The following is a 23,910-nucleotide window of genomic DNA, read 5'->3' as shown; positions in this document are numbered from 1 at the left end:
TCTTAGGACACGATCCATGGTCTCCCCAAGGAGTTTCAGTTTCCCCACACAAGCCTTTCTGCTGCTCTTCCCATCAGACAAGTGCCAGGCCCTACTCTGTCCAGCAGATCAGAGCTTCCTTTCCTGTCACAAGGTTCAACATGGCTATTGCTGGTCCTTCCCAGCGATGACACACCATAAAAATCCACGGATGGTATCATCAACACAACAAGTGTATGGCACATGCTCTGCTGCTGACACCTCATGTTTTGTAATGCTTCTCTAAGGGAATAATATTTCCAAGTGGGATGTTAAAAACTCTGAACAGCAATGGCATCAGTTTTGTACTCCAAGAGAAGAACCAAAATTCTGGCAAGGACACTAACACATGATACTGTCTGTGTAAGAGAATGTTATTTAAGAAGAGTTGGGAAAGGTGATTCTTTGATGTTGGGGGCTATTTGTTTGTTTGTTCATTACAGAAGGGAAGATTTCCACTTTTTAAGCTCTCTTAAGCCTTGATCATTGATGTGACAATTGATGTGAATTTTGAGGCACATCAAAAGGGACAGTGTACTGCACACTTTGTGGCTGGTCAGAGATACAAATATTCAGAAAGGCGGGCAGCAGGAAAACAACAAATAAATTTCCCTTTTGAAACACATACCTTGGGTCGCACTCTTCTCCCAGAATACTTTTTAGTTAATATATTCTTCTCCCTGAGGACTTTATACTACTAACCAGCACAACATGATACTGGCAGGAAGATCACAGAAAATCTTTGCCACAAGCACTCTATTTTCTAAATGAGTCTCACAGCAGAATGATAACAGAGAACTTTTGTCCCTGAGTATTCACTGTTCACCTTGCATCACACCTTCACGTGACCACAATTAAAGAAGAGGAGGGCAGTTTCCAATGACAAGACAAATGAATACCACACAGTCAACACTCAGCAAAGGCAGTGAGGTGGTACATAGCGCCTGCGAATCTGTCACCGCCACAGCCCGGCGGTCTCGAACTCCTTCACCCAGCTCGGGTGTAAATGCTACCCATCGGCATCAGAAGACCCTTGCGGTCTGCAAATCGCACACCTCCGGGCACTGCTTGTCACACAGGACAGTAATTTAATTCTACAGCAGAACAACTCACATTTAGAGCACCAAACCTCAGCTACCTACATTAAATGCTCGACGGTGCTGCCGTACGATATCCTGGACCGCCCTCAGAGAGAGCCGGGGGCTCCGGCAGGGAGGCGGTGACAGATGCAAAGGTGCCATTGTCATCCTCAAGCACCCGCTAAGTACCCAAGGTCCCTAAGCCGTGGGAACTGAGCCCGGCTTCAAACAGCAACTAGCTAGAGGGCGGATGAGAAGGAGCAGAGAAGGGAACGAAGGAAAGCAGCGGCACTGACCGTGTGGAGGAGAGCGGAGGGCTCCGGCTGCGTGTCCTTGGCGGCGGGGCCGGGCGGCGGCGGAGGGAAGTTGGGGCTGAAAACCATGAGGTCGCTCTTGGCCGCGCCGTCCGCCACGCACAGGCTGCGGCTGTGGCGCTGCGAGTAGGACCAGCTGCCCACTTCGCTGGCGCACACCAGCGTGGTGGGCCCGGGCGCCGAGAGCACGGCCGCCCGCGGCGCCCAGCGCGACGCCGCGTAGAGCACCAGGGCCAGCAGGAAGAGGCTGGACACGGCGCAGATGGCCACCACCAGCCACACGTTGGTGGCCGCGCCGGCCGCACCGGGCGCCAGCTCCGCGCCCACCGCCGCCCGCGACGACGACGAGGCCGAAGCCGCCGACGAGGAGGATCCCGCGGCCGCGGCCAGCGCCGCCTCGGCCGCCTCGAGCAGCGACACGCTGAGCGTGGCCGTGGCCGAGCGCGCCGGCTGGCCGTGGTCGCGCACGACGATGAGCAGCGTGTGGCGAGGGCCGTCCGCCTCGTCCAGCGCCCTCGCCGTGCTCACCTCGCCGCTGTAGAGGCCGACGCGGAAGGGGCCCTTGGCCCCTCGGCTCCCACAGCTCGTAGCGCAGCCACGCGTTGTAGCCCGAGTCGGCGTCCACGGCGCGGATCTTGGCCACCACCTGCCCCGCCGGCGCCCCCCACGCCGCCCACGCCCACAGCGTGCCCGAGCCCGCCGCCGCCGCCGCCTCGGCCGGCACGGGGCCCGCCTCCGGCGCCGAGCCCGCAGGCGGCAGCAGCGCCGGCGCGTTGTCGTTCTCGTCCAGCACGAAGAGCTGCACCGTGGCGTTGCCGCACAGCGGCGGCTCGCCCGCGTCCACCGCGCGCACCTCGAACTGCAGCACCTGCAGCTCCTCGTAGTCCAAGGGCTGCAGCGCCCACAGCAGCCCGCCTCTCCGCGTCCAGCGACACGTAGCTCGACGCCGGGCGCCAGCCGGGCCCCGACCACGACGACGACGACGACGGCGGCAGCGCGGCCCCCGCCGCCGGCCACGCCGCCCTCCCACACCGAGTAGCTGACGCGCCCGTTGCCCGCCTCGTCCGGGTCCCGCGCCCACAGCCGCGCCAGCTCCGCGCCCGCCGCGTTGTTCTCCCGCGCCAGCACCGTGTACACGGCCTGCGCGAACGCCGGCGCGTTGTCGTTCACGTCCGACACCGGCACACGCAGCCCGCGGCTGGCGCGCAGCGCCGGCGCCCCGCCGTCCTCCGCACGCACCTCCAGCTCGTACTCCGACACCCGCTCCCGGTCCAGCGCCTCGCGCAGCACCAGCGAGTACGAGCCCGCGAACGTCGCCTCCAGACCGAACGGCGACGCCGGCCACACCCAGCACCGCACGCGACCGTTCGCCCCCCGAGTCCCGGTCCGACACGCTCAGCACGGCCACCACCGTCCCCACCGACGCGTCCTCCGACACCGGCACCGACAGCGACGTCACCCACACCTCCGGCGCGTTGTCGTTCACGTCCAGCACCTCCAGTTCTACGCTGCAATGGCCTGAAAGCGGTGGTGTCCCTTGGTCTCTTGCTTCGATCTCCAGGTCATATGACTGAACGACCTCGAAATCGAGTTCCCCGTCTGTCCGTACTTCCCCGGAATTTTTGTCAATTATGAATAGGTCCTGAACTTCGGAAGAAGTCGTTTCGCTAAAAAAATAATATATTACTCCATTACTTCCCTCATCTTTGTCTGTCGCTTTTAACTGGAAAAACACAGTTCCCGGGGCAACATTTTCTGCTAGCTGCACTTTATACACGGACTGGTTGAACTGGGGCGCGTTGTCGTTCGCATCCAGCACCGAGATCAGCAGCTCCATTGTCCCTGTCAGAGACGGCCGGCCCCCGTCACTCGCCGTCAGCACCAACCGGTGCACGGGAATCGTCTCGCGGTCCAGAGATTTCGTTAATACGAGCAGCACGGAGGCTTTATTTTCATCTTTGGATTTCACTTCCAAACTAAAATGCTCGCTGGGGCTGAGTGTGTAGGAGAGCTGCGCATTCGCTCCGATATCCGCATCCGAGGCCCCCTCCAGAGGGAATCGAGACCCCGGCAGAGACGATTCGGCGATGCTGAGGTTTCTGCGGGCGGCGGGGAAGACGGGGGCATTGTCGTTGATGTCGGTGACCTCCAGCTCCACATGGAAGACGCGCAGCGGCCGCTCCAGCAGCACCTCCAGGCGCAGCGCGCACGGCGCGCTCTTGGCGCACAGCTGCTCCCGGTCGAGCCGCGAGCTCAGCAGCAGCGCGCCGCTCGCCCCGCTCAGCTCCACGCTCGCCCCGCCGGCCCTGCGCCACCAGCCGCAGCCGCCGCGCCTCCGCCTCGCCCGCCTCCAGGCCCAGGTCCTGCGCCAGACGGCCCACCACCGTGCCGGCCTCGGCTTCCCTCCGGCACCGAGTACCGCACCTGCCCGCCCGCCAGCGCCCAGGCCGCCTGCAGCACCAGCACCCGCACGGCCGCGCAACGCCGCTCGCCCATCGCCGCCGCTCCGCCTGCCGGCCCCGGCCCGGGCCCCGCACGGCTCCCCGCCGCCGCCCGGACGCACCGGCTCTGCTGCCCGGCCCGCGCCGCCCCCCCCGCGCTCACAGCCGGGCTCTCCGCCGCACCGGGGCGGAGCCGCCCACACGCCGTTCCCGAGCCTGCAGCGACACCGTGCGCTGCTCCGCCGCCTCGCACGCTCCCACACAGCGCCCGCGCCTTCATCCCATCGCGGCCACCTCGGCTTCCGTATCCTGCTCCTCTCCGTCTCTGTCTGTGTCTCTCCCTTTTTTCTTTTGGTGGGGTTGGGATTTTTCTGTTTGTTTGGTTTTTGGGTTTTTTTTTCAACGTGCTTCTTCATATTCGATTTATTCTTTAATTCACTTCTTTAATCTCTCTTATCTTTCCGTTCTGCATTTTAAATTTTTTTTCCTCCTTTTCACGGTTTTCTTTTCCTTTCATCTTTCTTTTTTCCCCGCTTCCATCTCTTTGTTTTTTCATCTCTTTTGCTTCCTTCTTCTCTTCTTTTTCTGCTTTCTTCTTGCTCTGTCTGTCCCATTTTTACTGCCATTTCCCTTTTATTTCCATTCGTCTCTTTAATAACTCCACTGCCAAGTTGCCGCTGTCCTCCGATGCCGCGATCGAGGCCATCAGTGCAGGAGCCGTGAGATTTAATTTCAGGGCATCATCTCCTTCGCACGGGACAGGAGCGAGTGGGGAGATCGCAGGACACCAACTTCACTCCGTGTTAGAAGAGAACGTCGGTGTATCCTGGTAATCTTCTTGACACACCCCCTCTTGATTTCTCCTCTTTCTCACTTCCTTCCTTCATTCCTTTCCTTTTTTTTTTTCCTTTTGTTTTGTTTTGTTTTTGTTTTGTTTTGTTTTTTCTTTCCCCGCACATTTAATATTTCATCTTTCCTTTCTTTTCTTTTTCTCTCCATTTTCATTCTTTCATTGTTTTATTTTCTCTTCCCTTTTCCTTTTCTGTTCCCTGTCCTTCCCTCGCTGTCTCTTCTTCCCTCTTTGCCTACTCGCTTTCTCTGCCAATACAGTATTTTCTACATTACATCATTCTCACCGTGCAGTGCCGCCACACCCTTACACAAAACCTCTTATTCCTGTTCCCCATCACTTCTCATCGAGGCTGGCACAGGGTTCCTTAGTACCAGGGATACAGAGGTCCTCGACTGCTGAGAGCATGTAGAGAAAATGCTGGTGCATGCCTACAATCTCCTCTGTCATCCCTTCTTCCCTTTTTTCTCTCTTTCTTCCTTGCTTGATTTTTTACTTGCAGAGATTCCTTTTCCTTTCTCCTCCTTTCTTCATTTACTTACCTTGCTTTTCTTTCTCACCTCACACTGCCCTCCTTGATTCCTCTTCTCTTCCCTTCCATGTCCATACTTTTTATTTCCCTTTTACCAAAATGTTTTCTAAACCAAATGATTTAGAAATCATCCTCTACATCATCCTCTTCATGCATCACAGACCTGCTCTCTGATGGGAGGGCTCCTGGGGACCTTGCATGCCTCCTGATGAGGAGCAACTGTCCTGATTTCCTCCAGAAAAAGTCAAGTAAATGGATTGTTGTTGGAGTCCAGGGCATTCCTTTGGTTGCCCTGGAGGGTCAGGGACCTGGGCAGGGGGGTCTGGGACCCCAGCCCAGAGCCCAGAGAGACACTGGATTTGATTTCAGTCCATGGGAGAGGCTTCTTGCACTGCAGGAAGCATTGCAGGCCATAAGTGTGTGAAAAATAGTAGTTTAGAATATCACAGGGTGAAAAAACAGTGGGTTTGGGATTTTTGGCATTGGAGTGAATGGGGCAACATGGAGAATTTGGGGCATTGTCTCCTTCTTCTTCCTTCTTGTTCCCTCACTCCATTTCTGCAGTGACGTTGGCACAAAGTAGTTAGTGAGGACTGGGTCAGAGTAAAGATGACCTTTTTGGTAATAGTGATAGACATTGGTAATAAATAGTAAACAAAGAATACGTAGCAATTAGTATAAAAGATAAGGACAGCCCAGAGACAGGAGGAGTCACCAGATGTCCGAGCCGCAGCAAACATCTTTTGGACACTAAGAAAATTGTAAGATAAGAACTAATAAACGAAGCATGTAACCTTGAAGACTCCATCTTTTCCTGCATTTGGCACAGAGCTTTGCAGAGGGTTAGAACTCTAAAACCACCTTAATGGCGGGAAATTTAAACCCCTGAAAGGGAGCCCCTGACAACTGCCATCCCTGAGTGGGCAGAAACAGATTGTGCCTACACCTCCTCTCCCCTTGCCTCCCCATCAGGAAGAAAGCCACACTCCTCAGACTCCAGGCCCCTCCTGGAGCAGCAAATAACACAGCAAGGCAGTGACATGACAAAGAACAGCTGTACTACACCAGGAAAAGAATACACCTCCCTTGGAATCACAAGACCAATCACCGAGTCCTTTGACATCAGTGCAAACAGGCTCCAATAAGCACAAATAACCCATGGAATTCTCTCACTTCGGAACTCAAATGCATCACAGCCCAGCACACCATTCTGCCAGGGACACTGAACAAGCACAGTGCCACCACAGTTCCTAAGAATTCTCCATGTATTTCAGTGAAGAGCTGTTCTTCCTGCCTCATTTTCCATGTCTGATAAATGGCAAGCTCTTGCTTCTCCCCCCAGGCAGATAAGCTCTGCCAGAAAAACACAGCAAGAACTCCTGTACCCAGGGGCATTAGCCCCCAAGGAATACCTCTCACTCAATTCCATCCTCCACCCAGAAATACATTCCAAACTAAAGCCACAGAATCTTCCCTGAGAACATGCTCTCCACTCCCAACACATCTCTTTTAAGAAATACATTAGAGGCCCTCCTCCCTCTCTGCTTGCTGCCAACTGCTCAGACCATGCTGGAAGAAGCAGGAAAGAAACGAGAGCAGACTGTGGTCCAATCTGGGAAATAGAGAATATTTCAAGTTGGAAGGAAGCCGCAAGGATTGTTGAGTCCGATTCCCAATCCAGACACATTTGGTCAATGCTAGATGAAGATACCACAACTAAATAGGCATAAAGGTACAGCTGTCTCTCAGACCCATCTTCTTCGGCAAGGAGCCACTTACCTGTAGCATCACCGCTTGCTTCTTCAGAATAGAAATATTTTCGGAGCACAAAACTGGTTCTAACACTAACAGAGACCATTGGGAACAATGGGTAGGAAACAATGACGTGCATTCTAGAAAAGCCTTGAAATCACTGGGCAAAGCACAGCGCTCCCATGTGCACTTCTGTGATGGGGAAAGGGCACCAGAAAGCCAAGGAAGGACACTGTCTCAACATCAGCCTCAGCCTGGGGGAATGGAAAAGTCATCCTGCACACTGATAGAAAATTACCCAAATGTTTGCAACCAGACAGCAGCCAAAACTCAGTGTCTCATATTATCAGGTCTTACCAACACATTGCTAACGTCAGAGACAGAAAACAAAGACTGTGAGAGTTTGGTAAGAAGGGAAGAAAGCCAAACAATCCAATTCCACTCTATTGAAATGCATGAAGGGAACAACGGGACATAAGGATATGCAGAACTTCGGGAGAGCTGGAGAAACCCCAGCTATTAGTAATGTCTGTGGAGCCTCTTCTTGACATTTTCTACTAGAATCCTCTGACTCACACCCGGGGAAATGGCAACTCCCCCTAAGCACACATTCTCCAGCCCTTCACCAAAGGCACAGACTGTTCTACACATCATCTCCCTCAGGCAAGACCCTTCCCTGCTAAAGGTCATCCTCATCACACACATGCCCAGGCCACACCTTGTGCCACTTGCACAATCTCTTTCACAACACCACAAAACCTGCTATAAGAACCTCCTTTGCATACCCTCACCTTCTTTCCCTTACAATTGGCACAAAGAACATCTGGAGGGTTATGAAGCCCCCCCCCGTCTGGAAGATTCTTCTCATCTGTGTGTGTGTCGTGGTTTATGCCTTTTCAGCAATCTCTGGTGCAAACACCACAGAACAGAAGAACCGACTTCTTAAGAAATTTATGACATAAAGGCATGTCTGTGGCCACCCCAGTCCACATGGATTTTGCACTTTGAGAGAACGAGAGCAATGCTAAAGCACAAGCACACGCCATAACAGCAGCTGGGAGGGAGAATTTGTACCACAGAGAACCGCAGCTGTGCTGCTGTGCAGGGATTTGTGTGTACATCAGACATCAGAATCAGCCACCTGTGACAACAGGACACATAACTTCTACCAAAGGTAAACTTTCAAGTCCACAAGTATGGGAAGCTGAATGCACAAAGATGACAGCCACATTATCATGTGCCCTTAAAAATTAGCCCAAGGAGGACCAAGGAACCATCATGGAAAGATCTGTGGCTGTGGAGCTACTGTAGATGCCCCCCACTATAGAAGGACAGGAGGATAAAGTGCTACCCTCTCAGAAAAGGTTCTCCAAAACAGGAATCAAAAAGTTCATTGGGAATTCATCAGCACTCTGCATGCCTCACCCTCTTTACCAATGCCTTGTCTGCCTCGGGCAGGCAGCAGCACCAGGGACTGTCTCTGGTGGGAAATATTCCTAACCTCAAAGGACATGATGGGTGTTAAACTACCATGGAATTGCCTCAATGCCCAGAAGGCCTTCAACTCCATACCTTCAGGAGCCCAGGAATGGATCTTGGGAAGGAAACCCGTGCCCATCCTGCCCCGTCATTTTCTCTAGGCATCTCCCATTGACTGCTCTGGGATGTGTTCTCAAGACAAGAACATCTCCTCGCATTCTCTCTTCTTATGACGTGGCCCATGGTCTTCCCAAGGATTTCCAGTTCCCACAGACTGGGAGGTCACACTTCCTCTTATGACGTGGTCAGGGCCTACTCAGCGCCACTGCCCTGTTCCCCTCCTCTCCTGTGCCTTCCCCAGTCTCAGATGGAAACATTACCCACTTTGGAGAATACTATTTATAGAGGTGATGTCAGGACAATGCTAGAGGCAGTGGCCATTGACAGCGTGCTGTGAAAGACCAACCCAAAGGCTGAAAAATACATCCCTGCCAGCAATGATACCTCCTGCACAGGTAAATGCGGTGTCGAGTATGGCTTGAATGTTTGGGGTATTAGGGTGGGTTTTGTTTGGAAAAGGGGGCTTCCAAGGGTGTGGCTGTTGATGCAAATCCGAACACAACATGAAAATAGGACAGTGTATGGTCATGCGACCTCACTGGACAATCCAGCTGCAATCCACTTCAGAAAGGCAAGACAAAAAAATGAAAACATATCTTTAGGTCACGCTCCTCTGCCTGCACACTCTCTACTGGTAACTAGAATAAAAACATCCTTGGAGAAAGAACACAGGAAATGTGTTTAAGAACTTCCCTGCTTTCACAATGGCTCAGGTGAGCCAAGCAAATGGGGGAAATTACACCATGAGGAGAGAGAGCAGTGAAGTCACAACTGTCATCGTGCATCTCCTCTCTTATGGAGGAGAGTCACACAAGAGTACAGAGTTCTTCATAAGAAACCACATTAAACAGCAGCATGATCAGCAGTCAGCAACAGTAACAGCACAGTAAAGAGTTTGTAGAGAACTGTCTCATGACATGGTGCATGTCTTCTCAGGGACTTCCACTTCCAGCAGCCAAATCTCACTGCTCAGGGTCAACCTTGATACCAGGAAATGACCAGGGCCTACACAATTGCACAGCCACATCCACCTCTGCAACCCGTCACTGCCTCCTCTACCTCCACAGGGCTCACTGCAGCTTTTGCAGACTATTGCCAGCAACGAGAGCACCACAGAAAAACATAGAGAAGATATCATATAGACCATGTCCAGAGCTCTACTGCTTCTCAAGCTGATGTGGGAACAACTCCAAATGACAATGGCATTGATTTCATGTTGTGATAGGATAACTCAATCCCTGACAAGCACCCCAACATACAGGAGCAGAATTCGTGTTTCAGCTTTTATTATTAGGGATTTTGGTGCTTGCTTGCTTGCTTGAGTTTAATCTTTGTTAGTCGATTTCCAGTGCTTTAGAAAGGAGGTGGCTCCTGACACAAATATTCCAAGGATGTCATAGAAGCCAGTGTACGTCATGCCAGTTCTCTGGCCAGGAATGCAAGTCTACAAGCATTCCATCAAGGAGAGAACCAACCCTCCTCACAGCTGATATTGTATTTGCTGTGCTCAGCAGACTCCCTGGAGTTGACCCTTCACGTTTTCTACTGCTTCAGCTATTCTGGATGGAAATCCTAATCACCTGCCAGTTCTGTAACTCCCCTGAAATGTCAGATGTCTATTTTTACACACGGTATCAGGATATCTCTAATGACAATGTACTTTGATTTAATGATCTGATGGAAACAAATGCTGATGACCATAGCAGCATAAGGGATAATATCCACACCGGTATATTTGTGTATTTTTAAAGAGAATTCTTCTGGATAATTCAGAACACTGCCGCTGGTGATACAAATATTGAAATAATATCGAGACGGGAAAGTGTCAATCTCCAGCCATGAGCAAAAGTACATAGAATGATTTTGAGGGGGAAGGAGGTTGTGGAAACAAAATTTCCCTCTTTTACACTGACCGTCAATCACCAACCTTTGCATAAACAGTTTATTATGCTATCTAGAAAACCAAAACACTGAGAAAAGAACACAGGAAAAGTCCAGTAAATCCTTCCCGGGTACTATAATCAATCTGCTGGCAGAACCAATGGGGAAAAATTACACCAGAGAAGGAGAAAACCTAGAGGCCTCAATTGTAACCCTTCAGCACGTCACTTGCACTGAGGAGGAAGAGGGGACAGTTTTTGACAGTGCTGGTATCAGCACAACCAGCAGTCACTAAAGGCAGTTGAGCGGTGCACGGTGCCTGGGGGTTTGTCACCTCTACATCCTGCGTGTCTTCACCTCTCTCAGCGAGCGCGGGTTGAAATGCTACACAGCAGCAAGCGAAAGCGCTGTCAGCAGAGCCGACACCTCGGCGCACTTTTTATCACAATGGACAGAGATTTCTTTCTACGGGAGAGCAAACTGAGGAGAGAAGAACTCGCCCTCGGAGCAGCAAACCTCAGCGAGGGTCCCTAATGGCTGCGGGATGCGGGAAGACATTTCCCCAGCTCAGAACACCCGGGGAGATCCGGCAAGGACGCTGCGGCAGACACAAAGGTGCCCTTAGGATTTTTAAGATTCAGTCAACATTACAGCGCCGTCAGCACGGGGGGAGCGGAGCCGCGGTACAAAGAGGAACTGGCCAGGGGGCGGGAGAGAGTGGGCAGAGGGAGGAGAGAAAGAGTAAAGGCGAGCAGGGGAGGAGCACTGACCGTGTGGAGGAGAGCGGAGGGCTCCGGCTGCGTGTCCTTGGCGGCGGGGCCGGGCGGCGGCGGAGGGAAGTTGGGGCTGAAAACCATGAGGTCGCTCTTGGCCGCGCCGTCCGCCACGCACAGGCTGCGGCTGTGGCGCTGCGAGTAGGACCAGCTGCCCACTTCGCTGGCGCACACCAGCGTGGTGGGCCCGGGCGCCGAGAGCACGGCCGCCCGCGGCGCCCAGCGCGACGCCGCGTAGAGCACCAGGGCCAGCAGGAAGAGGCTGGACACGGCGCAGATGGCCACCACCAGCCACACGTTGGTGGCCGCGCTGGCCGCACCGGGCGCCAGCTCCGCGCCCACCGCCGCCCGCGACGACGACGAGGCCGAAGCCGCCGACGAGGAGGATGCCGCGGCCGCGGCCAGCGCCGCCTCGGCCGCCTCGAGCAGCGACACGCTGAGCGTGGCCGTGGCCGAGCGCGCCGGCTGGCCGTGGTCGCGCACGACGATGAGCAGCGTGTGGCGAGGGCCGTCCGCCTCGTCCAGCGCCCTCGCCGTGCTCACCTCGCCGCTGTAGAGGCCGACGCGGAAGGGGGCCCTTGGCCCTCGGCTCCCACAGCTCGTAGCGCAGCCACGCGTTGTAGCCCGAGTCGGCGTCCACGGCGCGGATCTTGGCCACCACCTGCCCCGCCGGCGCCCCCCACGCCGCCCACGCCCACAGCGTGCCCGAGCCCGCCGCCGCCGCCGCCTCGGCCGGCACGGGGCCCGCCTCCGGCGCCGAGCCCGCAGGCGGCAGCAGCGCCGGCGCGTTGTCGTTCTCGTCCAGCACGAAGAGCTGCACCGTGGCGTTGCCGCACAGCGGCGGCTCGCCCGCGTCCACCGCGCGCACCTCGAACTGCAGCACCTGCAGCTCCTCGTAGTCCAAGGGCTGCAGCGCCCACAGCAGCCCGCTCTCCGCGTCCACCGACACGTAGCTCGACGCCGGGCGCCAGCTGGGCCCCGACCACGACGACGATGGCGGCAGCGCGGCCCCGCCGCCGGCCACGCCGCCCTCCCACACCGAGTAGCTGACGCGCCCGTTGCCCGCCTCGTCCGGGTCCCGCGCCCACAGCCGCGCCAGCTCCGCGCCCGCCGCGTTGTTCTCCCGCGCCAGCACCGTGTACACGGCCTGCGCGAACGCCGGCGCGTTGTCGTTCACGTCCGACACCGGCACCCGCAGCCCGCGGCTGGCGCGCAGCGCCGGCGCCCCGCCGTCCTCCGCACGCACCTCCAGCTCGTACTCCGACACCCGCTCCCGGTCCAGCGCCTCGCGCAGCACCAGCGAGTACGAGCCCGCGAACGTCGCCTCCAGACCGAACGGCGACGCCGGCCACACCCAGCACCGCACGCGACCGTTCGCCCCCGAGTCCCGGTCCGACACGCTCAGCACGGCCACCACCGTCCCCACCGACGCGTCCTCCGCCACCGGCACCGACAGCGACGTCACCCACACCTCCGGCGCGTTGTCGTTCACGTCCAGCACCTCCAGCACCACCTTGCAGTGACCCGACAGCGGGGGCGTCCCTTGGTCTCTCGCCTCAATACGAAAATCAAATACATTGACTTCCTCAAAATCTAGAGCACCCGTGAGGTGAATCTCCCCAGTCTTTGGATTGATGGAAATCACATCTCTTCCACTTGGAGGAACGAAATTCGTCACGGCATAGGTCACCTCACTGTTAATTCCCTCATCGGCATCCGTGGCGTTCAACCTCGTCACTACTGTCCCCACGGCAGCGCTCTCCGGCAGCTGCACTGTATACACGGACTGGTTGAACTGGGGCGCGTTGTCGTTCGCATCCAGCACCGAGATCAGCAGCTCCATTGTCCCTGTCAGAGACGGCCGGCCCCCGTCACTCGCCGTCAGCACCAACCGGTGCACGGGAATCGTCTCGCGGTCCAGAGATTTCGTTAGAACGAGTTCAGGTTCAATATTTCGCTCATGGGACTTCTGCAGATCTAGAGAAAAATACTCGCTGGGGCTGAGTGTGTAGGAGAGCTGCGCATTTGCTCCGATATCCGCATCCGAGGCCCCCTCCAGAGGGAATCGAGACCCCGGCAGAGTGGTCAGTTCCGCGATGCTGAGGTTTTTTCGTTGGGCGGGGAAGACGGGGGCATTGTCGTTGATGTCGGTGACCTCCAGCTCCACATGGAAGACGCGCAGCGGCCGCTCCAGCAGCACCTCCAGGCGCAGCGCGCACGGCGCGCTCTTGGCGCACAGCTGCTCCCGGTCGAGCCGCGAGCTCAGCAGCAGCGCGCCGCTCGCCCCGCTCAGCTCCACGCTCGCCCGCCGGCCCTGCGCCACCAGCCGCAGCCGCCGCGCCTCCGCCTCGCCCGCCTCCAGGCCCAGGTCCTGCGCCAGACGGCCCACCACCGTGCCGGCCTCGGCTTCCTCCGGCACCGAGTACCGCACCTGCCCGCCCGCCAGCGCCCAGGCCGCCTGCAGCACCAGCACCCGCACGGCCGCGCAACGCCGCTCGCCCATCGCCGCCGCTCCGCCTGCCGGCCCCGGCCCGGGCCCCGCACGGCTCCCCGCCGCCGCCCGGACGCACCGGCTCTGCTGCCCGGCCCGCGCCGCCCCCCCCGCGCTCACAGCCGGGCTCTCCGCCGCACCGGGGCGGAGCCGCCCACACGCCGTTCCCGAGCCTGCAGCGACACCGTGCGCCGCTCCGCCGCCTCGCACGCTCCCACACAGCGCCCGTGCCTCGGACCCGTCATTGCCATGCCCTCTGCTGTCTTTCTGTGTTATTTTTCTTGTCTCCTTCTCTTTACCGCTTGCTCTTTGCTTGCATAGGTACATTTCTTTCCCTCCTCCTTAGTTTTCCTTTCTTCCTTCCATTATTTCTCTGGTTTTCATCGGTTTGCCTTTCCCTTCTCGTTCCTACCCTTTCCTTTAAAGTCTTCCTGTTCTTTACCTAATGTAGCGTCTCCTGTTCGTTGTCCTTGTCATTTCTTGCCCTGTGCCATCCTTTTAGCTATTTTTCCTTCCTTCTCCGTCTTTGCTCTTCTTAACCCTCGCCCGCAATTATCAGTTGCCTCCTGCGCCCCGGTGGGCACCATCAAAGCCGGACCTCTCAGCGCTCATTATGGTATTTCAGCGCTAATTATGGTGCAGCACCCCCGGGGCGCGGTGCTCCAACCGGGGGAAATATAGTTAGGGACCAGCTTTGCTCAGGGTGTAAACATCAAGTCGGTGCCTGCTGATCAGATCCTTTATCCTCTTCCTCTTCTCTTCTTTCGTTGTTACATCCTTGCTCCCTTTGTCTTACTTTTCACTTCTATATTCGCCTTCCTTGATATATCCTTTTCTCCTTCATTTTCTCCTGTTTTTCTTTATCTTCTTTTTTCTCTTTCCCTTCTGGTTCCTAGCTCTCTTCCCTATGTCTTCTTCATGCTCTTAACTTTTGTATACTTTACCTCCCCCTTCTCATTTGCTTTCCTTATGTCTTATATCCTTCTATTTACTTTCCCAATATTCTTTCTAAGTGTTTATATAATACTCTCAATGAACATATCCTTCGGAAAAAGTTCTCATTCCTCTCCCTTGCAACGATTCCTTCCATTGCTTCTTTTGTTCCATTTCTTCCGTTTCCTTTTTCTTTTTTTCTCCACCCTTTTTATTTTCTTTTCTTTTTCTCTCTCTTTACTTTTTCTTTCTCTCTTCGCTGTGCAGTCTTTCCCTCCCCTTGTCCCCTGCTGCCATCCTCGTATCTTCTATAATTTTTTCCACTTAAGGAATTGTTTTTAAAATAGTTACATCACCACGTCATGAGGCACAGACGTGCCCTTTAGCAAAAGGTCTTTCCCTTTCCACCTCTCGTTCCTCACCACAGGGAACAGCCTTCCTGCTTTCCTCCACTGCCATGCACCTGCAGCTTCCTCTCCCTTCAGGATCAAAGCCACATTTGGAGCCTTCGGTCATCTCAATGACCCCAGAAATAAATGGACAAAGCAATCATATCGTGAAGAACAGCTTTGTTACATCAGAGAAGTGTCCACCCATTCAGACATCGAATACAAAAAAGGCTCCAGAGTCTAAGTGACCCAAGGGAGTCTGTCCTTTCCAAAATCAAATCCCTCAGAGTCCAGCACGATAATCCTCCAAGAATGACGCAAAAAGAAAGCCATGATGACACCACATTCCTCATTTACCTCGATGAACACAATTCGGCCTGACTCGTTTTCCACCCACAGAGCTATTAAAAAATTCACCACGGCGTTGTCACTGAGAATATCCCCTGCATGCCCAACACATCTACTCCTAGAAAAGCACTAAGGTCACCTCTCCATCTGTCTTTGCTGCCCCCTTCTCACCCCGTGCCAGGAAGCAGCAGAATCGAACGAGAGCACACCATGCTGCTCCAAACCTACAGGAATTTTAATTCAGGCAATATTCAGTCCATCCAACGTGAAGATACCACAGCTGAACAGGAACCAACGTGCACCTGTCTCACACACAGCCTCTTCTGGTAGGAGTAACTCACCTGTAGCATCACTGGTTGCTTCTTCAGAAAAAGAAACTCCAGCACCAGGAGTATTTGTTTGAAGGGACAGTGTCCCTTTAATGCCAGCGAGAAACGCAAGAACAGAGTGATGACTGCTGCAATGTCCCAAGACAGGCTGGCAGAATGATACAAAATTTCAAAAAGTCTTCTCTTTGACCAAGAAAATTTCACATCAAAGACAAGGGGTTAAAGGCGTGGATGCCAAGTCACTTCATAAGCTGTAATATCACAGGGAACAACAGAAAGCAAAAATACAGAGAACTGCTGGAGGGCCTGAGAGGGTCCCAGAGGAGCAGCACTACGTGGGGGGCATTTTCTCAAGGCTTTCTATTGGCATCCTCCACCACAAGGCATGGGAAACGAGATCTCCACAGCTGACCAAACATCCTCCAGTTCCTTCATAGTGAACACAGACCGTGTTCTGCTCAGTATCTCTGTTTCCGTGGGCAACACTCTTCCCCACGCAAATTCACCCTCCCTATCACACAGGCCCAGGCCTTATTTAGTGCCACACACAGGATCACCAACAAAATATCAAACATTGCTCAACCTCAGCACATGCCCTGTCTGTAAACCCCACACTGCATGTGATCCAGGCCCTTGTACTTCCTCATCTTCCTTCATGATCACCACAAAAGACGTAAGGATGGTCTAAAAGCCACACAGCATCTGGCAGGCTCTTCCCAGCTACACGATCTTCAGCATGAATGCTTTGCTCCTTTTCAGCAGGCTCAGGTGGAAACGCCACAGAACTGGACGTTATAGTTCATAAAGAGTCTGTGATTAGAGCTGCCACAGCTCTGATGCCAGTCCGCACAGATTTATTTCTTCAAGAGAACACAGCAAGTGCCAAAGCACAAGAGCACTCACGGTGTCAACCATGCGGGACAACTTGTACCCCATGAACTGGGCCAATCATGCAGGCTTTAGGGTGCTCTTGCAGATATCAGAACCATCCACGTGTGACATCAGGACACAGCATCTCTACTGAGGCCACTTGTGCAGTGCTCAAGTAAAGGAAGTTCAGCCCATAAAGATTACAGCACAGAAAGATGTAATTCCAGCAAAGGAAGGTGAGCACATAAAGATTACAAATCTTGGAAATCCCACCTGAGGAGGAGCAAGGAACCATCATGGCAAAATCTGCCCCCTGTGGGGACCACTACAGAACCCCCCTTCTACACAAGGACTGCGAGTTTAGGGGTTCCCCTCTCACAACACCTCGAACCTGAACAAGTTGTTTCATCAGACAACATTCAGCACTCTCCATCTCACCAGCTCTTACCAGCACACGGCCTACACCAGGCAGGCAGCAGCACAAGAGACAGTCTCTGCTTCAGACACTCCCAACTGCAAAGGACATTGTGGACATTTCACTATCACACGCTCATCTCCTTATCAGGAAGGCCTCCCGCTCCAGACCCTTAGGACCTAGGAAAGCATCCTCAGCAAGAGGACTCTCTTCCCATCCTGTCTCACCCCTTCCTCTACAAATCCATCGCTCCTCTACTCTGAGACGTGTTCTAAAGACAAATATATAACCTCATGGTATTTTCTTAGGACACGATCCATGGTCTCCCCAGGGAGTTTCAGTTTCCCCACACAAGTCTTTCTGCTGCTCTTCCCATCAGACAAGTGCCAGGCCCTACTCTGTCCAGCAGATCAGAGCTTCCTTTCCTGTCACAAGGTTCAACATGGCTATTGCTGGTCCTTCCCAGCGATGACACACCATAAAAATCCACGGATGGTATCATCAACACAACAAGTGTATGGCACATGCTCTGCTGCTGACACCTCATGTTTTGTAATGCTTCTCTAAGGGAATAAGATTTCCAAGTGGGATGTTAAAAACTCTGAACAGCAATAGCATCAAATTTGTATTCCAAGAGAAGAACCAAAATTCTGGCAAGGACACTAACACATGATACTGTCTGTGTAAGAGAATGTTATTTAAGAAGAGTTGGGAAAGGTGATTCTTTGATGTTGGGGGCTATTTGCTTGTTTGTTCATTACAGAAGGGAAGATTTCCAATTTTTAAGCCCTTTTAAGGCTTGTTCATTGATGTGACAATTGATGTGAATTTTGAGGAACATCAAAAGGGACAGTGTACTGCACACTTTGTGGCTGGTCAGAGACACAAATATTCAGAAAGGCGGGCAGCAGGAAAACAACAAATAAATTTCCCTTTTGAAGCACATACCTTGGGTCACACTCTTCTCCCAGAATACTTTTTAGTTAATATATTCTTCTCCCTGAGGACTTTATACTACTAACCAGCACAACATGATACTGGCAGGAAGATCATAGAAAATCTTTGCCACAAGCACTCTATTTTCTAAATGAGTCTCACAGCAGAATGATAACAGAGAACTTTTGTCCCTGAGTATTCACTGTTCACCTTGCATCACACCTTCACGTGACCACAATTAAAGAAGAGGAGGGCAGTTTCCAATGACAAGACAAATGAATACCACACAGTCAACACTCAGCAAAGGCAATGAGGTGGTACATAGCGCCTGCGAATCTGTCACCGCCACAGCCCGGCGGTCTCGAACTCCTTCACCCAGCTCGGGTGTAAATGCTACCCATCGGCATCAGAACGCCCTTGCGGTCTGCAAATCGCACACCTCCGGGCACTGCTTGTCACACAGGACAGTAATTTAATTCTACAGCAGAACAACTCACATTTAGAGCACCGAACCTCAGCTACCTACAGTAAATGCTCGACGGTGCTGCCGTACGATATCCTGGACCGCCCTCAGAGAGAGCCGGGGGCTCCGGCAGGGAGGCGGTGACAGATGCAAAGGTGCCATTGTCATCCTCAAGCACCCGCTAAGTACCCAAGGTCCCTAAGCCGTGGGAACTGAGCCCGGCTTCAAACAGCAACTAGCCAGGGGGCGGATGAGAAGGAGCAGAGAAGGGAACGAAGGAAAGCAGCGGCACTGACCGTGTGGAGGAGAGCGGAGGGCTCCGGCTGCGTGTCCTTGGCGGCGGGGCCGGGCGGCGGCGGAGGGAAGTTGGGGCTGAAAACCATGAGGTCGCTCTTGGCCGCGCCGTCCGCCACGCACAGGCTGCGGCTGTGGCGCTGCGAGTAGGACCAGCTGCCCACTTCGCTGGCGCACACCAGCGTGGTGGGCCCGGGCGCCGAGAGCACGGCCGCCCGCGGCGCCCAGCGCGACGCCGCGTAGAGCACCAGGGCCAGCAGGAAGAGGCTGGACACGGCGCAGATGGCCACCACCAGCCACACGTTGGTGGCCGCGCTGGCCGCACCGGGCGCCAGCTCCGCGCCCACCGCCGCCCGCGACGACGACGAGGCCGAAGCCGCCGACGAGGAGGATGCCGCGGCCGCGGCCAGCGCCGCCTCGGCCGCCTCGAGCAGCGACACGCTGAGCGTGGCCGTGGCCGAGCGCGCCGGCTGGCCGTGGTCGCGCACGACGATGAGCAGCGTGTGGCGAGGGCCGTCCGCCTCGTCCAGCGCCCTCGCCGTGCTCACCTCGCCGCTGTACAGGCCGACGCGGAAGGGGCCCTTGGCCCTCGGCTCCCACAGCTCGTAGCGCAGCCACGCGTTGTAGCCCGAGTCGGCGTCCACGGCGCGGATCTTGGCCACCACCTGCCCCGCCGGCGTCCCCCACGCCGCCCACGCCCACAGCGTGCCCGAGCCCGCCGCCGCCGCCGCCTCGGCCGGCACGGGGCCCGCCTCCGGCGCCGAGCCCGCAGGCGGCAGCAGCGCCGGCGCGTTGTCGTTCTCGTCCAGCACGAAGAGCTGCACCGTGGCGTTGCCGCACAGCGGCGGCTCGCCCGCGTCCACCGCGCGCACCTCGAACTGCAGCACCTGCAGCTCCTCGTAGTCCAAGGGCTGCAGCGCCCACAGCAGCCCGCTCTCCGCGTCCAGCGACACGTAGCTCGACGCCAGGCGCCAGCCGGGCCCCGACGACGACGACGGCGGCAGCGCGGCCCCGCCGCCGGCCACGCCGCCCTCCCACACCGAGTAGCTGACGCGCCCGTTGCCCGCCTCGTCCGGGTCCCGCGCCCACAGCCGCGCCAGCTCCGCGCCCGCCGCGTTGTTCTCCCGCGCCAGCACCGTGTACACGGCCTGCGCGAACGCCGGCGCGTTGTCGTTCACGTCCGACACCGGCACCCGCAGCCCGCGGCTGGCGCGCAGCGCCGGCGCCCCGCCGTCCTCCGCACGCACCTCCAGCTCGTACTCCGACACCCGCTCCCGGTCCAGCGCCTCGCGCAGCACCAGCGAGTACGAGCCCGCGAAACGTCGCCTCCAGACCGAACGGCGACGCCGGCCACACCCAGCACCGCACGCGACCGTTCGCCCCCGAGTCCCGGTCCGACACGCTCAGCACGGCCACCACCGTCCCCACCGACGCGTCCTCCGACACCGGCACCGACAGCGACGTCACCCACACCTCCGGCGCGTTGTCGTTCACGTCCAGCACCTCCAGCACCACCTTGCAGTGGCCCGACAGCGGGGCCCAACCTTGATCTCTCGCCTCAATACGAAAATCAAATACTTTGACTTCCTCAAAATCTAGAGCACCCGTGAGGTGAATCTCCCCGGTCTTTGGATTGATGGAAATCACATCTCTTCCACTTGGAGGAACGAAATTCGTTACGGCATAGGTCACCTCACTGTTAATTCCCTCATCCGGATCCGTGGCGTTCACCCTCATCACCAGCGTGCCCTCTGTAGCGTTCTCGGGCAGCTGCACTGTATACACGGACTGGTTGAACTGAGGCGCGTTGTCGTTTGTGTCCAGCACCGAGATCAGCAGCTCCATTGTCCCTGTCAGAGACGGCCGGCCCCCGTCACTCGCCGTCAGCACCAACCGGTGCACGGGAATCGTCTCGCGGTCCAGAGATTTCGTTAGAACGAGTTCAGGTTCAATATTTCCGTCATTCGATTTTTGTATATCCAGAGAGAAATGCTCGCTGGGGCTGAGTGTGTAGGAGAGCTGCGCGTTCACTCCGATATCCGCATCCGAGGCCCCCTCCAGCGGGAAACGAGACCCGGGCAGAGTGGTCCATTCCGCGATGCTGAGGTTTTTCCGTGTGGCGGGGAAGACGGGGGCATTGTCGTTGATGTCGGTGACCTCCAGCTCCACATGGAAGACGCGCAGCGGCCGCTCCAGCAGCACCTCCAGGCGCAGCGCGCACGGCGCGCTCTTGGCGCACAGCTGCTCCCGGTCGAGCCGCGAGCTCAGCAGCAGCGCGCCGCTCGCCCCGCTCAGCTCCACGCTCGCCCGCCGGCCCTGCGCCACCAGCCGCAGCCGCCGCGCCTCCGCCTCGCCCGCCTCCAGGCCCAGGTCCTGCGCCAGACGGCCCACCACCGTGCCGGCCTCGGCTTCCTCCGGCACCGAGTACCGCACCTGCCCGCCCGCCAGCGCCCAGGCCGCCTGCAGCACCAGCACCCGCACGGCCGCGCAACGCCGCTCGCCCATCGCCGCCGCTCCGCCTGCCGGCCCCGGCCCGGGCCCCGCACGGCTCCCCGCCGCCGCCCGGACGCACCGGCTCTGCTGCCCGGCCCGCGCCGCCCCCCCGCGCTCACAGCCGGGCTCTCCGCCGCACCGGGGCGGAGCCGCCCACACGCCGTTCCCGAGCCTGCAGCGACACCGTGCGCTGCTCCGCCGCCTCGCACGCTCCCACACAGCGCCCGCGCCTTCATCCCATCTCGGCCACCTCGGCTTCTGCATCCAGCTCCTCTCCGTCTCTGTCTGTGTCTCTCTCTTTTTTGTTTTTATGGAGTTGGGGGTTTATGGTTTTTTGGTATGTTTTTTTGTTTTTTGAAGCGTGATTCTTCATATTCGATTTCTTCTTTATTCCACTTTTTAAATCTCTGTTCTTTAAATTTCCGTTCTCTATTTTAATTTTTTTTCTTTGTATTTTCTGTTTTTCACGGTTTTTTTTTCTTTTTACCTATCTTTTTATTTCCCCGCCTCCACCTCTTTGTTTTTCTTCTCTTTTGCTTCCTTCTTCTCTTATTTTTTCTGCTTTCTTCTTGCTCTGCCTGTCCCATTTTTACTGCCATTTCCCTTTTATTTCCATTCGTCTCTTTTATAACTCCACTGCCAAGTTGCCGCTGTCCTCCGATGCCGCGATCGAGGCCATCAGTGCAGGAGCCGTGAGATTTAATTTCAGGGCATCATCTCCTTTGCACGGGACAGGAGCGAGTGGGGAGATCACAGGACACCAACTTCACTCCGTGTTAGAAGAGAACGTCGGTGTATCCTGGCAATCACCTTGACACACTTCCTCTTGATTTCTCCTCTTTCTCACCTTCCTCCCCTTATTGCTTTCCTCTTTCTTTTTTTTTTTTTTTTTTTCTTTTTTCCTTCTCCCACACATTTAATATTTCATCTTCCCTTTATTTTCTTTTTCTCTCCATTTTCATTCTTTCATTGTTTTATTTTCTCTTCCCTTTTCCTTTTCTGTTCCTTGTCCTTCCCTCGCTGTCCCTCCTTCCCTCTTTGCCTGCTCGCTTTCTCTTCCAATACAGCATTTTCTACATTACATCATTCTCACCGTGCAGTGCCGCCACACCCTTACACAAAACCTCTTATTCCTGTTCCCCATCACTTCTCATCGAGGCTCGCACAGGGTTCCTCAGTACCAGGGATACAGAGGTCCTCGGCTGCTGAGAGCATGTAGAGAAAATGCTGGTGCATGCCTACAATCTCCTCTGTCATCCCTTCTTCCCTTTTTTCTCTCTTTCTTCCTTGCTTGATTTTTTACTTGCAGAGATTCCTTTTCCTTTCTCCTCCTTTCTTCCTTTACTTACCTTGCTTTTCTTTCTCACCTCACACTACCCTCCTTGATTCCTCTTCTCTTCTATTCCATGTCCATTCTTTTTATTTCCCTTTTACCAAAATGTTTTCTAAACCAAATGATTTAGAAATCATCCTCTACATCATCCTCTTCATGCATCACAGACCTGCTCTCTGATGGGAGGGCTCCTGGGGACCTTGCATGCCTCGTGATGAGGAGAAACTGTCCTGATTTCCCCCAGAAAAAGTCAAGTAAATGGATTGTGCCTACACCTCCTCTCCCCTTGCCTCCCCATCAGGAAGAAAGCCACACTCCTCAGACTCCAGGCCCCTCCTGGAGCAGCAAATAACACAGCAAGGCAGTGACATGACAAAGAACAGCTGTACTACACCGGGAAAAGAATACACCTCCCTTGGAATCACAAGACCAATCACCGAGTCCTTTGACATCAGTGCAAACAGGCTCCAATAAGCACAAATAACCCATGGAATTCTTACACTTCGGAACTCAAATGCATCACAGCCCAGCACACCATTCTGCCAGGGACACTGAACAAGCACAGTGCCACCACAGTTCCTAAGAATTCTCCATGTATTTCAGTGAAGAGCTGTTCTTCCTGCCTCGTTTTCCATGTCTGATAAATGGCAAGCTCTTGCTTCTCCCCCCAGGCAGATAAGCTCTGCCAGAAAAACACAGCAAGAACTCCTGTACCCAGGGGCATTAGCCCCCAAGGAATACCTCTCACTCAATTCCATCCTCCACCCAGAAATACATTCCAAACTAAAGCCACAGAATCGTCCCTGAGAACATGCTCTCCACTCCCAACACATCTCTTTTGAGAAATACATTAGAGGCCCTCCTCCCTCTCTGCTTGCTGCCAACTGCTCAGACCATGCTGGAAGAAGCAGGAAAGAAACGAGAGCAGACTGTGGTCCAGTCTGGGAATTAGAGAATATTTCAAGCTGGAAGGAAGCCGCAAGGATTGTTGAGTCCAATTCCCAATCCAGACACATTTGGTCAATGCAAGATGAAGATACCACAACTAAATAGGCATAAAGGTACAGCTGTCTCTCAGACCCATCTTCTTCGGCAAGGAGCCACTTACCTGTAGAATCACTGATTGTTTCTTCAAAAAAATAAATATTTTCGGACCACAAAACTGGTTCTAACACTAACAGAGACCATTAGAAACAATGGGTAGGAAACAATGACGTGCATTCTAGAAAAGCCTTGAAATCACTGGGCTAAGCACAGCGCTCCCATGTGCACTTCTGTGACGGGGAAAGGGAACCAGAAAGCCAAGGAAGGACACTGTCTCAACATCAGCCTCAGCCTGGGGGAATGGAAAAGTCATCCTGCACACTGATAGAAAAT

The 23,910-nt window shown here is 55.0% G+C and overlaps 3 protein-coding genes across 3 annotated transcripts; all 3 read right to left on the bottom strand.

Annotated features, from left to right (window-relative positions):
- Positions 1-1,323: 1,323 nt before the first annotated feature.
- Positions 1,324-3,907, bottom strand: LOC120759376 (protocadherin alpha-2-like). The gene is given in 7 exon segments (XM_058422531.1): positions 1,324-1,972; positions 1,974-2,327; positions 2,329-2,409; positions 2,411-2,785; positions 2,787-3,707; positions 3,709-3,813; positions 3,815-3,907. Coding segments are annotated over 7 exon segments (2,565 nt in total). The 3' UTR covers positions 1,324-1,336.
- Positions 3,908-11,113: 7,206 nt separating this feature from the next.
- LOC120759375 (protocadherin alpha-6-like) lies at positions 11,114-13,742 on the bottom strand. The gene is given in 2 exon segments (XM_058422530.1): positions 11,114-11,812; positions 11,814-13,742. Coding segments are annotated over 2 exon segments (2,628 nt in total).
- Positions 13,743-17,058: 3,316 nt separating this feature from the next.
- On the bottom strand, positions 17,059-21,212 carry LOC120759374 (protocadherin alpha-13-like). The gene is given in 3 exon segments (XM_058422529.1): positions 17,059-17,112; positions 18,710-20,014; positions 20,016-21,212. Coding segments are annotated over 3 exon segments (2,556 nt in total).
- Between the last annotated feature and the right edge of the window lie 2,698 nt (positions 21,213-23,910).

This window comes from Hirundo rustica, chromosome 14 (genome assembly GCF_015227805.2).
Source record: "Hirundo rustica isolate bHirRus1 chromosome 14, bHirRus1.pri.v3, whole genome shotgun sequence".
NCBI classification, from domain to species: domain Eukaryota; kingdom Metazoa; phylum Chordata; class Aves; order Passeriformes; family Hirundinidae; genus Hirundo; species Hirundo rustica.
The sequence above is the reverse complement of the archived record's forward strand: the minus strand, read 5'-3'. Positions and strand labels throughout refer to the sequence as shown.